Source organism: Papaver somniferum, chromosome 6 (genome assembly GCF_003573695.1).
Source record: "Papaver somniferum cultivar HN1 chromosome 6, ASM357369v1, whole genome shotgun sequence".
Taxonomy (NCBI): Eukaryota; Viridiplantae; Streptophyta; class Magnoliopsida; order Ranunculales; family Papaveraceae; genus Papaver; species Papaver somniferum.
In genome coordinates this window covers 19,291,946-19,303,878 of record NC_039363.1, presented here as the reverse complement: position 1 = coordinate 19,303,878, position 11,933 = coordinate 19,291,946, and the positions used below count along the sequence as shown (strand labels likewise).

Below are 11,933 nucleotides of genomic sequence, written 5' to 3'. Positions count from 1 at the left end.
AGAGACCAATTCACCCTCAATGTATAGCTGTCTAATCCTGTTGTATCTTCTTCTAGCAGTGGCTTGACGCATGAAAAAAGAAGTATTTCTATCCCCTTCTTGTAACCATTTGTTTTTGGACTTGATCCTCCATGCTAGTTCATCCATTTTAGTAACTTTCTCAAACTCAGACTTGGATTTAAGTTTATCTGCCAACTGAGATTCATCTAGGATGTTGTCTTCTTACAAAAGATCAAAGAACTGTATCTCTTCCAGTAAGTGCTTGAGTTTGGTATTAGTGTGACCAAAAGTATCCCTATTCCACACCTTCAACTTCTTCTTTAAAGCCTTCAATTTCAACCACAATATTGTACTTGGACTACCTGCAAAAGAAAAAGACAACCACCATTCTTCTAAAAGTTTCAAAAAACCATTCTCCAAAAACCACATGATTTCAAACCTGAAAGGACTAGGTCCCCAAGAAGGATCAGAGATATCTAGGAGGATAGGAATGTGATTTGATGTTGGCCTAGATTTAGCAAGTTGAGTTGCCAAGGGGAATTGAAGTTCAAAGGAAGGAGAAATGAGGAATCTATCAAGTCTGCTCATTACAGGATTGGTCTTCCCATTAGACCAAGTATATCTAGCTCCTTTTAAAGGTAAATCAATAAGGTTGTGTTGAGAGATGAATTCAGAAAAGTCCTTCATACTCTTGGTGATTGTATTACAATTCTTCTTCTTATCACAGCACTTAATGGTGTTGAAATCTCCACCCAAACACCAAGGTAAATCCCAGTATCCACAGATGTTATCCAACTCCTCCCAAAAATTTGCCCTCTCATGAGGTTTATTAGGTCCATAAATATTGGTAAGAACCCAAACAAAACCATCATGCTTATTGACACAATAGATAGATAATGAATAATCACCTACTAAAGATTCTTTAACCTCAAGAAAATCTTTATCCCATAAGATGATCATCCCACCAGAATTACCAACTGACTGTTGAAAAGTCCATCCAAAATTTGAGTGTCCACAAATTTGTTGGATGTCATGATCACTACACTGCATCATCTTTGTTTCTTGTAGGATTACGATAGGTTCTTGAAGAAGACCAATCATTTTCTTTACAATCAGCCTCTTATCATTCGAACATAATCCCCTCACATTCCATGAAAGTATCTTGAGACTCATTTAACACACACGTATCCCTTCTTTTGTTTTGTCAATCTTTTAGACATGACACCAGAAGTATTAGCTTCCTGAACTGTAATATCAAGACGCCTACATTCTGCAATGTATCTTTTTGAATAGACCTCCTGAGTTTGTGAGACATGCTCTGAGCTACCATCATCTAGAATTTCCACCATATCAGGTTCAAATCCAGGTGGATAAATAGGAGTGGAGGATTGTGACGCAGCTGAAGTGTCTTCATCATCTAGAAGCATAATAAAAGTATCTTCAAGACCTTTTAATGGCACTGTCTTATCCTTGGGCTCATGCACAGAGACTTCTCTAGTTCCGTCTAGTGTGATAATGGATTGAACTACAAAATATTTCACTAAAGAGGGAGCTGGTAAAGCAACAGGAGTAGAGGATTTAAGTATCGGACCCTGAGAAGTAATTTTGGAACATAGAAACCGTTTTGAGTGATTAGGCATATTATTAAAAGTGATTCCTAAGTGAACACCTAACTCAAATAATCTCAGCACCTCATTAACAATGTATGCTGGAACCTTTATATTACTACTAGAATTTGAAGGTTTGAAGTACGTAACAATAGATTTCAGGGAGACTGGAATATTGGTGATAGGGACTGGAGGAGTTTGTAGGATGGGTGTGTTAATGGTAATGGGTATGGGTGTTGGTTTTAGGATTGGCAAAGAGACGATGGTGGAAACAGGTCTTGGGATGGGGTCGATGAAATAAATTTTTTTTATGATTTTCTTAGTGATATAAGTGTACATATATGGAGGTTTAGAATGGATAGGTTTAGGATCTGCTGGAGATAACATATCAGAAACTTCAAGGGCTTCGAGACTCATCTTGAAAGCAGGAGTAAAATCAATCTCCATGTCTGTTGCTTCATCAATACTCACAGGAGTTTCACGGGATAATAAAGATATCTTCTCTACCTTTTTCCATATTGTGTTGGATTTTTTTTTTATTTTTTCTGGGCTTACGTCGTCTTTTCCTTCTCTTACCGGATCCTTGATTTTGAACTTTTCGGATATCTGTTGAAAGTTTCCTTGCTGGAGAAGTTATAAAAATATCCGTAGAAGACGGCTGAAAATATTTTGTAATTAATGAGTCCATAGAGTTACCATAATTTGCTGTAGTCTTCCACCTCTCGTGCTGATGATCCACCAAATTCGGAGATATCCATTGACCGAAATTCAAATTCGAACGAGATCTTGAGGATATTGTGTTTCCGGCAATGAAGATGTGAGCTGTAAATTCACCCATATCTGAAAATATACTGACACTTCTAGGAATGGAATTAATTCCTTTATTGTTACGGATCTTTAGCCTGATTGCAGTCAAATCCTCCAGCTTGAGAGTTGCAGGGTCGATTAGCAAAACATCACCACATAACCTACCAATTTGATGTATGACTTTAGATGACCAAAATTGATAAGGTACCCCAAAAACTTCAACATGAAAGATTGTCGATGATGAACATGATGACTTCCAGAATTTCTCATCCCATCTGAACACTGAGAAATTTACATTGTTAAAAGTAAAAACAAACTCAATATCTGCCTTGGATAATTCCTTGTCTGCATGAAATAAAGCCTGATATGAATTCATAGGATATAGCATACAAGATGAGTTGCATTGTAATTCAAGACTCAGGGCCAAACTGATATCTGACCAATTCACGATTGGGATAGGTGAGGACACCACAAAAGAATCAATCCACCCACCTATAGGATTTGAATCATTCTGTTTTTTGATATTGATATTTCCTTTTGGATCACAAGAAATGGACAGGGGTGGGGCGAATCTATCACACATAAAAGGTGAAAGTCCTTTTTGTGAGTTAGAGATATGTTTAGGAGTAAGATTAGATTGCAGGACTTGAGCATAAGAAGTATTACGAATAGGTTTGGGTGCTTGTAAGTGGGTTTGATTTCCTATGGAAGAAGAAAACTTGATTATATCTTCTAACGTGGAGGCCATGGAAAACCAACCCGTGAAACAATCACCGGAAAGGATAAAAAAGGATGTTGGATCAGCTTTAGGATTAGGTTGACAAAGGGTTACGTTTAGGAAAAAACCATGATTATTTGATTGCTTACTAGATACAAACCAAAATTGATTATCCTCGAACTTCTAAATTTTTCTTCCTAAATCACCACTTTTTCCAATTTCAAATAGGATGCTTTGCAAGTGGTAGTGTAAACAAACCTTTAGTAGATCCAGAAGTGAAGAATTCAGTGAGGGTTATAGGTGAATAGGGAGTTTGTTTACTACAGGAAAACCTAAAGAATTTTTTTTGAATTTGAACATAACGATGTTCAGGAGACATGGTGAGGGTTGAGGTAATAACTAAGGTTTCTATGGAAAAGGGTTCTAAGCTACAGGGATCTAGCAGGGACGAAGATCAGTGGAAAATGGAGAACGGATTTTTTAGGAGAGAGAAACATGATGGTGGTGAAAATACCAACACCTCATTTCCTCGCATGTGTCTATATGATAATTTTTTCTTTTTCTTGGATAATTAAGAGAGTAAATGATTCATCAAGTGTGAGTGAAATTTGGATTCCTCCTTCAAAACTTTGGCGGTACTTTTGCTTTCATTATCATAAAGGCAGAAGAAACACTTCATACAACTGAACACCATGGACTCGCATGGAAAGGCAAACACGAAATTCTCAACACCAACGCCATGACACCCTGGTCTTAGTTAGTAAATGAACAGAAGTGCATGAAATTAGGGAGCCTCGGCTCGTTCACTTGGTACCAACAACCACATTGAGCGGCAACATGAATAACTTATTCGCCCAAGACAAATTCAGTTTTACACCACTTAATTATGTGTTGTTAGGACACTGGACACTATCAGCTGGAACTGGAACTGTTATTTATCACCGTGAACTATAATTTGGATATCTGAAAAAGGCATGTCATCGACACTTCCAGCATGCTTAATACTCGTAACTCAGTTGTACAAATAAAAGAGACTGTAGCCTTGCATGTGGTGCTATAATACTGATACCTTTCATCGTACCCCCGTCAATCATTTCGGAATAATTGGAGACTCTCCAACGCCTATAATTGTATGAACAATGATTTTTTGTAACCTTTTCTACTCAGGAAAATAATAATTTAAGTCGCCAAAATATTTTCTAATCTCAACAGAGAGCGCATTCCCACCTGGACCTCTACCGCCATCTACTTTTCTATCGTCCGCATTTATCTAATAATGTATTTGCAACACATTTAAGGCAGTTATAGAGAAATGGCAGATATGAGAAATGATCTTTTATTTCTAAGAGATCGTTTTAAATACTACGAAATTAAATTCAAACCAAAAGCAAATTCTCAGTGTTTGTTCTCGCTATAAATAGCGAGGGAAACATATATATATATCTGAATCATCAAAGGCAAGTATTGAATTAGGGAGAAATTAAGAAGAAGAAAGCATGACTAAAACTTTCATGAGAGTTCTGTTTACTGCCCTTGTCTTCGTTTTCGTTTTACCACGTAAGTTGTCGTCATCTACATCTTTTTTCTTTAGTTTTTTTCCTGAACACCGTGATTAGTTATTTTTCCATTCTCCATGTCGTAACAAAACTGATGTGGCATATCTGTATCTGCAGAAGTTATGGGTATCAGGGGCCGCATTTCAGCCACTGATAATTTCTTGGATCAGATTGTCGACGCTAACATTCGTGGCGCCCTGAAAGCGGATATTGGCCCTGGTGCGGCTGTAGGCAGTGTTGGTAACCTGAATTTTGCTGACCAGAGTGGGGTTGTTGGCAACGCTAATATTAGCCTGCAAGCTTCTGCCTTGGGCGCGAGTGCCAAGGTCAATGGTAACCTGCAAGTTTCTGGCCCGGGTGAGGTTGTTGCCGGCAGTAATGTTGACCTTCAAGTTTCTGGCGTGGGCGTGAGTGCCAAGCTCAAGATCCCGTGATGATATCATGGTCGATGGGTAGCTACCATCCCGATTCCCACGGGAAAGGTCGCCCTAGCACTATGTCAGATCGATACAACTTTGCTACCATTTACTTCTGTCATATTTTGTTTGCATGTGTTGTGTTTAGTTATTCATGCTTCAATAATCAGCGTCTAAGTCGACTTGTTATAATGTTTCGTCAGTTCTCTTAATTAGTGTGAGTTTTGGTGGGACATTTATTTTTTTTTGATGAAAACTTGATGAATAACCCGGAAAATCTAGATCTATTTTTTTTGATGAAAAATTGATCTTGTCCGCGTTAAATCGTCGGTATACTTGTATCTCGATAACGAATCACGAACGAATTTAACAAAAGAAACACTATGAAAATGTAAATAGAATCGCCCTAATAGCGAAGAGAAAATCGCTCCAATAACGAATAAATTTATTATAATCAATTTCTAATCACGTATAATTATAAAAGTAAGAAATCTTTGCTCAGATCAACAAAAAGAAAAAAAGAGATGAAGAGTTATTTTTTACGGTTTTGAGAGAAAGGAGAGAGAAAATAGAGAAGAGAGATGAGACAATATTTTTATTATATCATCTAAATTAGTAATAAGGGAGTAAATTTTTCTTTTTTAATGAATCATGTATTAAGACCACCTAAAACCCGTTTTCTCACCACAAATCCAGAAAACATCATGTTTTCCCTTGAGGGCAGGACCACAGATTGTGTGTCTACACAGTTTTTAAGTAGTTCAAATACAGTGCTTCAATAATTTAACGATCTGATTATGATGAACAATAAGTTTGTAAATTTTTTAACAGATAAATGATTAAATTAGTGCATATATGGTAAGAACTCAATTACAAGTGCGAACAAAACAAGAACAAATATATCCCCCTAATTATTTTGGACGGAAAATGTGTCATTTGTCCAAATATTTTTAAAACATGATTCTAATGGACGAGTAAAAATTAGTATGAATGAAATGGACATTAAAGAAATAGCAAGAATGAAACTGGATTCATCCTGGCTTAAACTTAAAAAATAGCGAGGATGAAACTGGATGCATCCTTATGTAAATTAAAAATAAGAAAAAGTATTTGAAAATGGGTAAGATGAAACTGTTTACATCCTGCCTATTTTAACATTTTTATTCATTTAAACGGTATCAAAACCTAGACATCTTTTTCACCCAAAAATTATTGATTTTGGTATTTTCAACCAATTTTGTGTATTTTGAATCACCTTTTACAAGTTTGAAAAGGATATGACTGATCGGAACTATATCGATTCGTTTGTTCACTTGAGTATCTCGATTGCCATTTTTTGCTGGACACCAATACAATTAATTGTACCCACAGAATTTATAACAACGTAAATTCCACGGAAAGAGTGCTGTTCTTGGTAGAAGCATAAAGAAATAGCAGGAACACAGATATTCGAACTCATACGACATAATTACATTAATTTTTGTTCCAAGTTTAAACCTCCCCAAGTATTGATCAAGATCAGACCAATTACATTCAAAACATTAGGTTCTTTTTTTCTTTATCATTAAAGCCATATTATTTTTATGATAACAAATTAAACAAATAATGGATGAAACTGAAACAACCAAAATGGAAACAAAAACCAAAAAAATAGTCTTAAAAAATAAAATAAAATGCATTTCTCATGAACATCAAAGAATTGTTCCCTCTACTCACCACTGCTTACGCTGACAATAGCGTGCAAGGACATCTAGTAAAAGTTCTTCAAATCCATTGTCAAGTATAAAATAAAACTTAGGTCTGTTGATCTCCCAGAATTCCAGTATTATTGTTGGCTTTACCAATATATTACTAACTGCATTACCTCTATGTGCTATCTCAAGATAAATTCAATCTTCCACCAACACCTCAATTTCCCCACCATTCCATGTTTGGTAGTACCTACAATCATCCTCCTCAAAAACCATTTGTTGGAATATTACAAGATATGCGGAAGATTTAGTCTGGTAGTCTTGTATTCTAGCTGGAAAGTCCTAGTCAAATATCTAGAGTTGTTGCTTATTTTTAGGTTTATAGTTTACTGTTTATCCATCTTCCTATATAAATAGGAACCATTGTAAGTGTAGAATCTATCCCAGAATGATCAATCTCTGGAGATCAATAATGTTATTCACCCTGCGGGGTTTTCTCAGTGGACGTAGGCATTAGAGCTGAACCACTTTAATTCTACTGTCTTTTTTATTTTATGTTTGATACATTTTGTCTAATTGATGATCCGTCTCGATGATACCTATAATTTATTATGGTATCAGAGCGGGGAGATCCGCTCAATTGCTTCCGCTTTCTGTTTATTGGGTTATCATTTTCATCGATTTTGTTCGGACTAAAATTTTCAATAGTCGTCTGTTCTTTTTTTTCTCAATGGGTGATTAAGTTTTACATCAAAGTTATCATCAAATAACATAACTCTTCATATTATTCATATCAAAGAGTTAGAATCCATTTTTATGGGTCTTCCTCAAAATCTTCCAGAATCAGTTTTCACTCAGGAAACTCTCTTTGATGATCAAATATTTATTTTATATAGATATTTATCCAAGATATTATTATCCATATCTTGCTTCAATTTTATGATCTAATATTCCTCAAAAAATTTAGTTCATCATTTTACTATTAAACAAAAGATCTATTCTTACCAAACTTTGGTAATCAATATTTTCTGGAAATGTTTACCATATTTTCCATCTTTATCCTGAATAATCATGTTTATTTCCGAATATATACAGAAAATATATTCTCTCTTCAGATTATATAACATCATTCTATTACAATAATATTCTCTCCATTTGTGTGGGTTTCGTATTGTAATACTCATCAATATCATTTTTGGTGTTTTTTCTTTATTACAAACTCGCAGTAGCAATTGCTTTTCCTCATATTCAAGGTGTTCCACCATAGATCACCAATGGTTCACATCCATATCCATTGCAGTGGCTATTTTGTCAAATCTATAAATTATCTGCCTTTTTGGTACTCTATTTTACATCAATTTGATTGAGATGGTTCAAGTTAAACACTTCAAAACATTTCCGTGTTCAACTTGAGGGGGTGTGTTGAAATATATTCCCCATATACAAGATATCAAGGTAACCGTGAAGAGAAGATACCGAGGTGTCCGTGCAATGTCCATGAAGAGAAGATATTAGAAGATAATTACAGATTACAAGATCAAAAATATTAAATGAAATCTTTATATTTTCCTAAATATTTACCTAGTCAAGATATTTTAGTTAAGGTATTATCTTCTTAGATTTGTCATATCACACTATAAATAAGAGCGTGAATGTAAATGTAAAGTCATCCCAGTACCATCAAGTCTGGAGATCAATATATTTTACCATACGGGGTTCTATCAGTGGACTTAGACGTTAGTGCCGAACCACTTTAATGCTCTTGTCTTGTTTATTCATATTTGATTGATTTTGCTTAATCGATGATCCGTCTCGATACCCATAATTTATTATGGTATCAGAGCGGGGAGATCCGCTCATATTGCTTCCGCTTCCAAAAACTTTTGTGTTTTTTATCCATTTTGTTCGGATTAGTTATCATCAAATAACTCCTCCAAACTCATTGTTTTTATGCCTTTAATTTCCATGGAACACCTTTTACATATATAGGTTTCCTCCATGTCAACAGTAGGCTTATAAACTCATGGAAGACCTTTTTTCTTTCAAACCTCATCATGTGCAATACCTTCGTATGCTCATTAAAGTGTGTCACTGTTGATAGAAGAGAAAGTGCATACGTTTCATTCTTTTCTCAAGCCATCTACAGTAAAGCATCGATAGTATTCATGACTTTGCATATAAGATTCGTGGGTTCTATTACTATCTTCATCAAGTTCTTTTGATGTTGTCTTACTGTATGTATGATTTCAAGTCCAAGTATACATGTTGTACACATAATTCCGTAAAGATAAAGCTTTTGAGTCTTTGCCGTACACATAGAAGTAGCTTCTTGGTTCATCTTTGCGAGAAGATTTCCATATTTTCAAGTCAATCCCGAAAATATCTCCGTTTTTCGTTTTTTTTTTCCAAAGTCTGGTAATCGATTTAATAGAAAATATTTTCCATATTTTCAATTCATATCCTAAATAAATACTAATCATCATTTCTTTCCGAAAATTTTCGGATTTAGAATTTATTTAATTATGAGAATATATTCTCTCCTTTCATAGCATGAAAGTCGCCATCAGTTGGCATCTATTAGCCATTTCAATGGTTATAGATAAAGCAGTCTTTATCTAACTCATCAAGGCGTATCATTCTTCGGGTATTACAAATACTGTCTCAGGTTAGATAAAACCTTGAGTACGCCTCTCTTCACATCATCATTTTTTTTATGGTTTTGGGTTTTCATATATTCGTACCTTATTAAGTTTTTTACCTTTTACAAGGTATTAAGATCTCATTTGCATAATTGAATCACACAAGGTTAATCCTATTATGATTCTTCATCGATTTGATGCAGACATATCCCTTATCATATATATTTTGTTTGTAGAAAATTCTCTTGTCAATTTTTTTTATGCAGCAAAGATGTTGCATCATTACTCACTATTCATCAAAGACCCGTTTCTCCGTCGACAGTTATGGACAATTATTATCTTCTAGTTGTTTCACAGAAGAAAGAAATATTTTTGTTTTATTTTTTTACTTTCCATTGGTCACGGCAAGATCCACGGAAAATCTGCATATTTCGTTCTTGGATTCATATCCTCATGAGATGAGTAATCCTCATTAATTATCTCATATGTTGTAATCCTCGTCATTTCAGTCGATTAAATATTCAACATCTCTGGAAGTATTTCTCACTTTCAATCGTTTCGGTGAAGTATTTTTTGATATGATTTTCTTTCCTCAAAATATCTCTAGAAACAATGGTGAAATACTTCTTAGTACAACCAATATTCTCATATCTTCTTTGGTTGTGTGTTGTTAGTAGTCTTGTTGATAAATCCACCGCAAGATCTATCATAGCATGAAACTCACCAATGGACATTGCAGAGACTTATTTGCGAGTTAAAGCACTTAGCTTTAAAGGCGTATTTTCTGCCAAAATCATCATGATCAAGGTGTTCTGTTCTTATACTATTTTTCAAGCGTAATAAGAACTATTTTTTCTCGACCTTGATTTCAAATCCATCTAATACTATTGTAATGAGTACAATAGAATCAACTTTATTATCATCAGCGCACTGCCTTGTTTTGGTGCTTTTATTTTTCACATCGATTATTATCTACAGATGATAGACATCTGGAAAGGATTTTATATCATTCCATTCTCCAAATATAATTTGGACGTTCAGATCTTCCATTCCAGGGAGTATCAAAATATGGGTTTACCCATTCAAAACAATTTTATCATTGTCTCTACTTTGTTCAACATCTTTATCAATTTTTATCAAAGATGCTTTTGCACAGGTCTTTCTGTTCTCAAACAATAACAGTGAAGAAGTGTGTAATATTCCATGGATGATCAAATATCTCCATGATCTTGCCTCTCCAATCATGTCTTGTTAATCGGTTAAACAAGTTTGATTTGAGATTTCTCCATTTCCAGGGGGCAATCAATCTTCCGCACAAACCTTGGTGCAAACCTATTATTCATCAATACTCATTACATGAGTTGTCAAACAGATTTGGTTTGATCTGTTATTTCTTTTCATCAAACTCATTTTTTTTTAGTTTTACACCTCATCATCATTGATGTTTTATAATCTTGATAGTTATCTCACATTTAACCCGAATATGTTTCCAGTTTCTATTGTATACTGCCATTTCTGCTGCAAAAGAATGTAAAAAGAAAAAAAAAAGTGCATTATTGGTGTTTCTTTTACTTGCTTATGAAAATTAGCCATCAATTGAAGAATGGTGGTCTTTGATCGAAGATCAAAATGCAGCAGTGATAATCAGAGTTGAAGTTACAATGTTTAGCTGTGAGTCAGAGATATTTTTCAAGTTGTACACTCCACTTTTCTCCGTGTCCAACTTGAGGGGGGGTGTTGAAATATTACAAGATATGCGGAATATTTAGTCTGGTAGTCTTGTATTCTAGCTGGAAAGTCCTAGTCAAATATCTAGAGTTGTTGCTTATCTTTAGGTTTACAGTTTACTGTTTATCCATCTTCCTATATAAATAGGAACCATTGTAAGTGTAAAATCTATCCCAGAATGATCAATTTCTGGAGATCAATAATGTTATTCACCCTGCGGGGTTTTCTCAATGGACGTAGGCATTAGAGACGAACCACTTTAATTCTACTGTCTTTTTTATTTTATGTTTGATACATTTTGTCTAATTGATGATCCGTCTCGATAATACCTATAACTTATTACCATTTGCTTTCATGATCGTAAAGACGTGAGAAATGAATAAGAATGGCAACAAAAGTAAGTTATACTGTGGCTATATAGAAACCGAGGACCATGAGTGCACATGCACAGGCACTCACTTCTCAACACCAAAACCATGACTCCTATTCATCATTAGTAAATGAAAACAAGTTCAACAAATCAAGGAGCCTCGGGCTTATATAGTGATTGGTTGACAATGTTTTCACATCCGATTCACCATCTTTCGAAAGAGTTGTACTTCAAGATTTGGGTGGGCGATGAAGTTGGCAAAAGTAACATAAATTAATTGGGTGTCTCTAGTAAAAATGGGGAGCAAAAATACATTAAATGTCAAGGTCCATGAGTTGACTAACGTTTGATAACGATCCTCAGCCAGTTGAAGGACATTAATTAACTAATCTTATCCCATT

At 34.8% G+C, this 11,933-nt stretch overlaps 1 protein-coding gene across 1 annotated transcript; it reads right to left on the bottom strand.

Annotated features, from left to right (window-relative positions):
- Positions 1-222: 222 nt before the first annotated feature.
- Positions 223-1,173, bottom strand: LOC113290598. Its single transcript, XM_026540187.1, has one exon. It carries the CDS (start codon positions 1,171-1,173, stop codon positions 223-225), a length of 951 nt encoding a protein of 316 aa, XP_026395972.1.
- Positions 1,174-11,933: the final 10,760 nt, after the last annotated feature.

Excerpts from the sequence above, each read along its gene's own strand:
- LOC113290598 (XM_026540187.1), bottom strand. The coding sequence starts at position 1,173 with ATGAGTCTCAAGATACTTTCATGGAATGTGAGGGGATTATGTTCGAAT.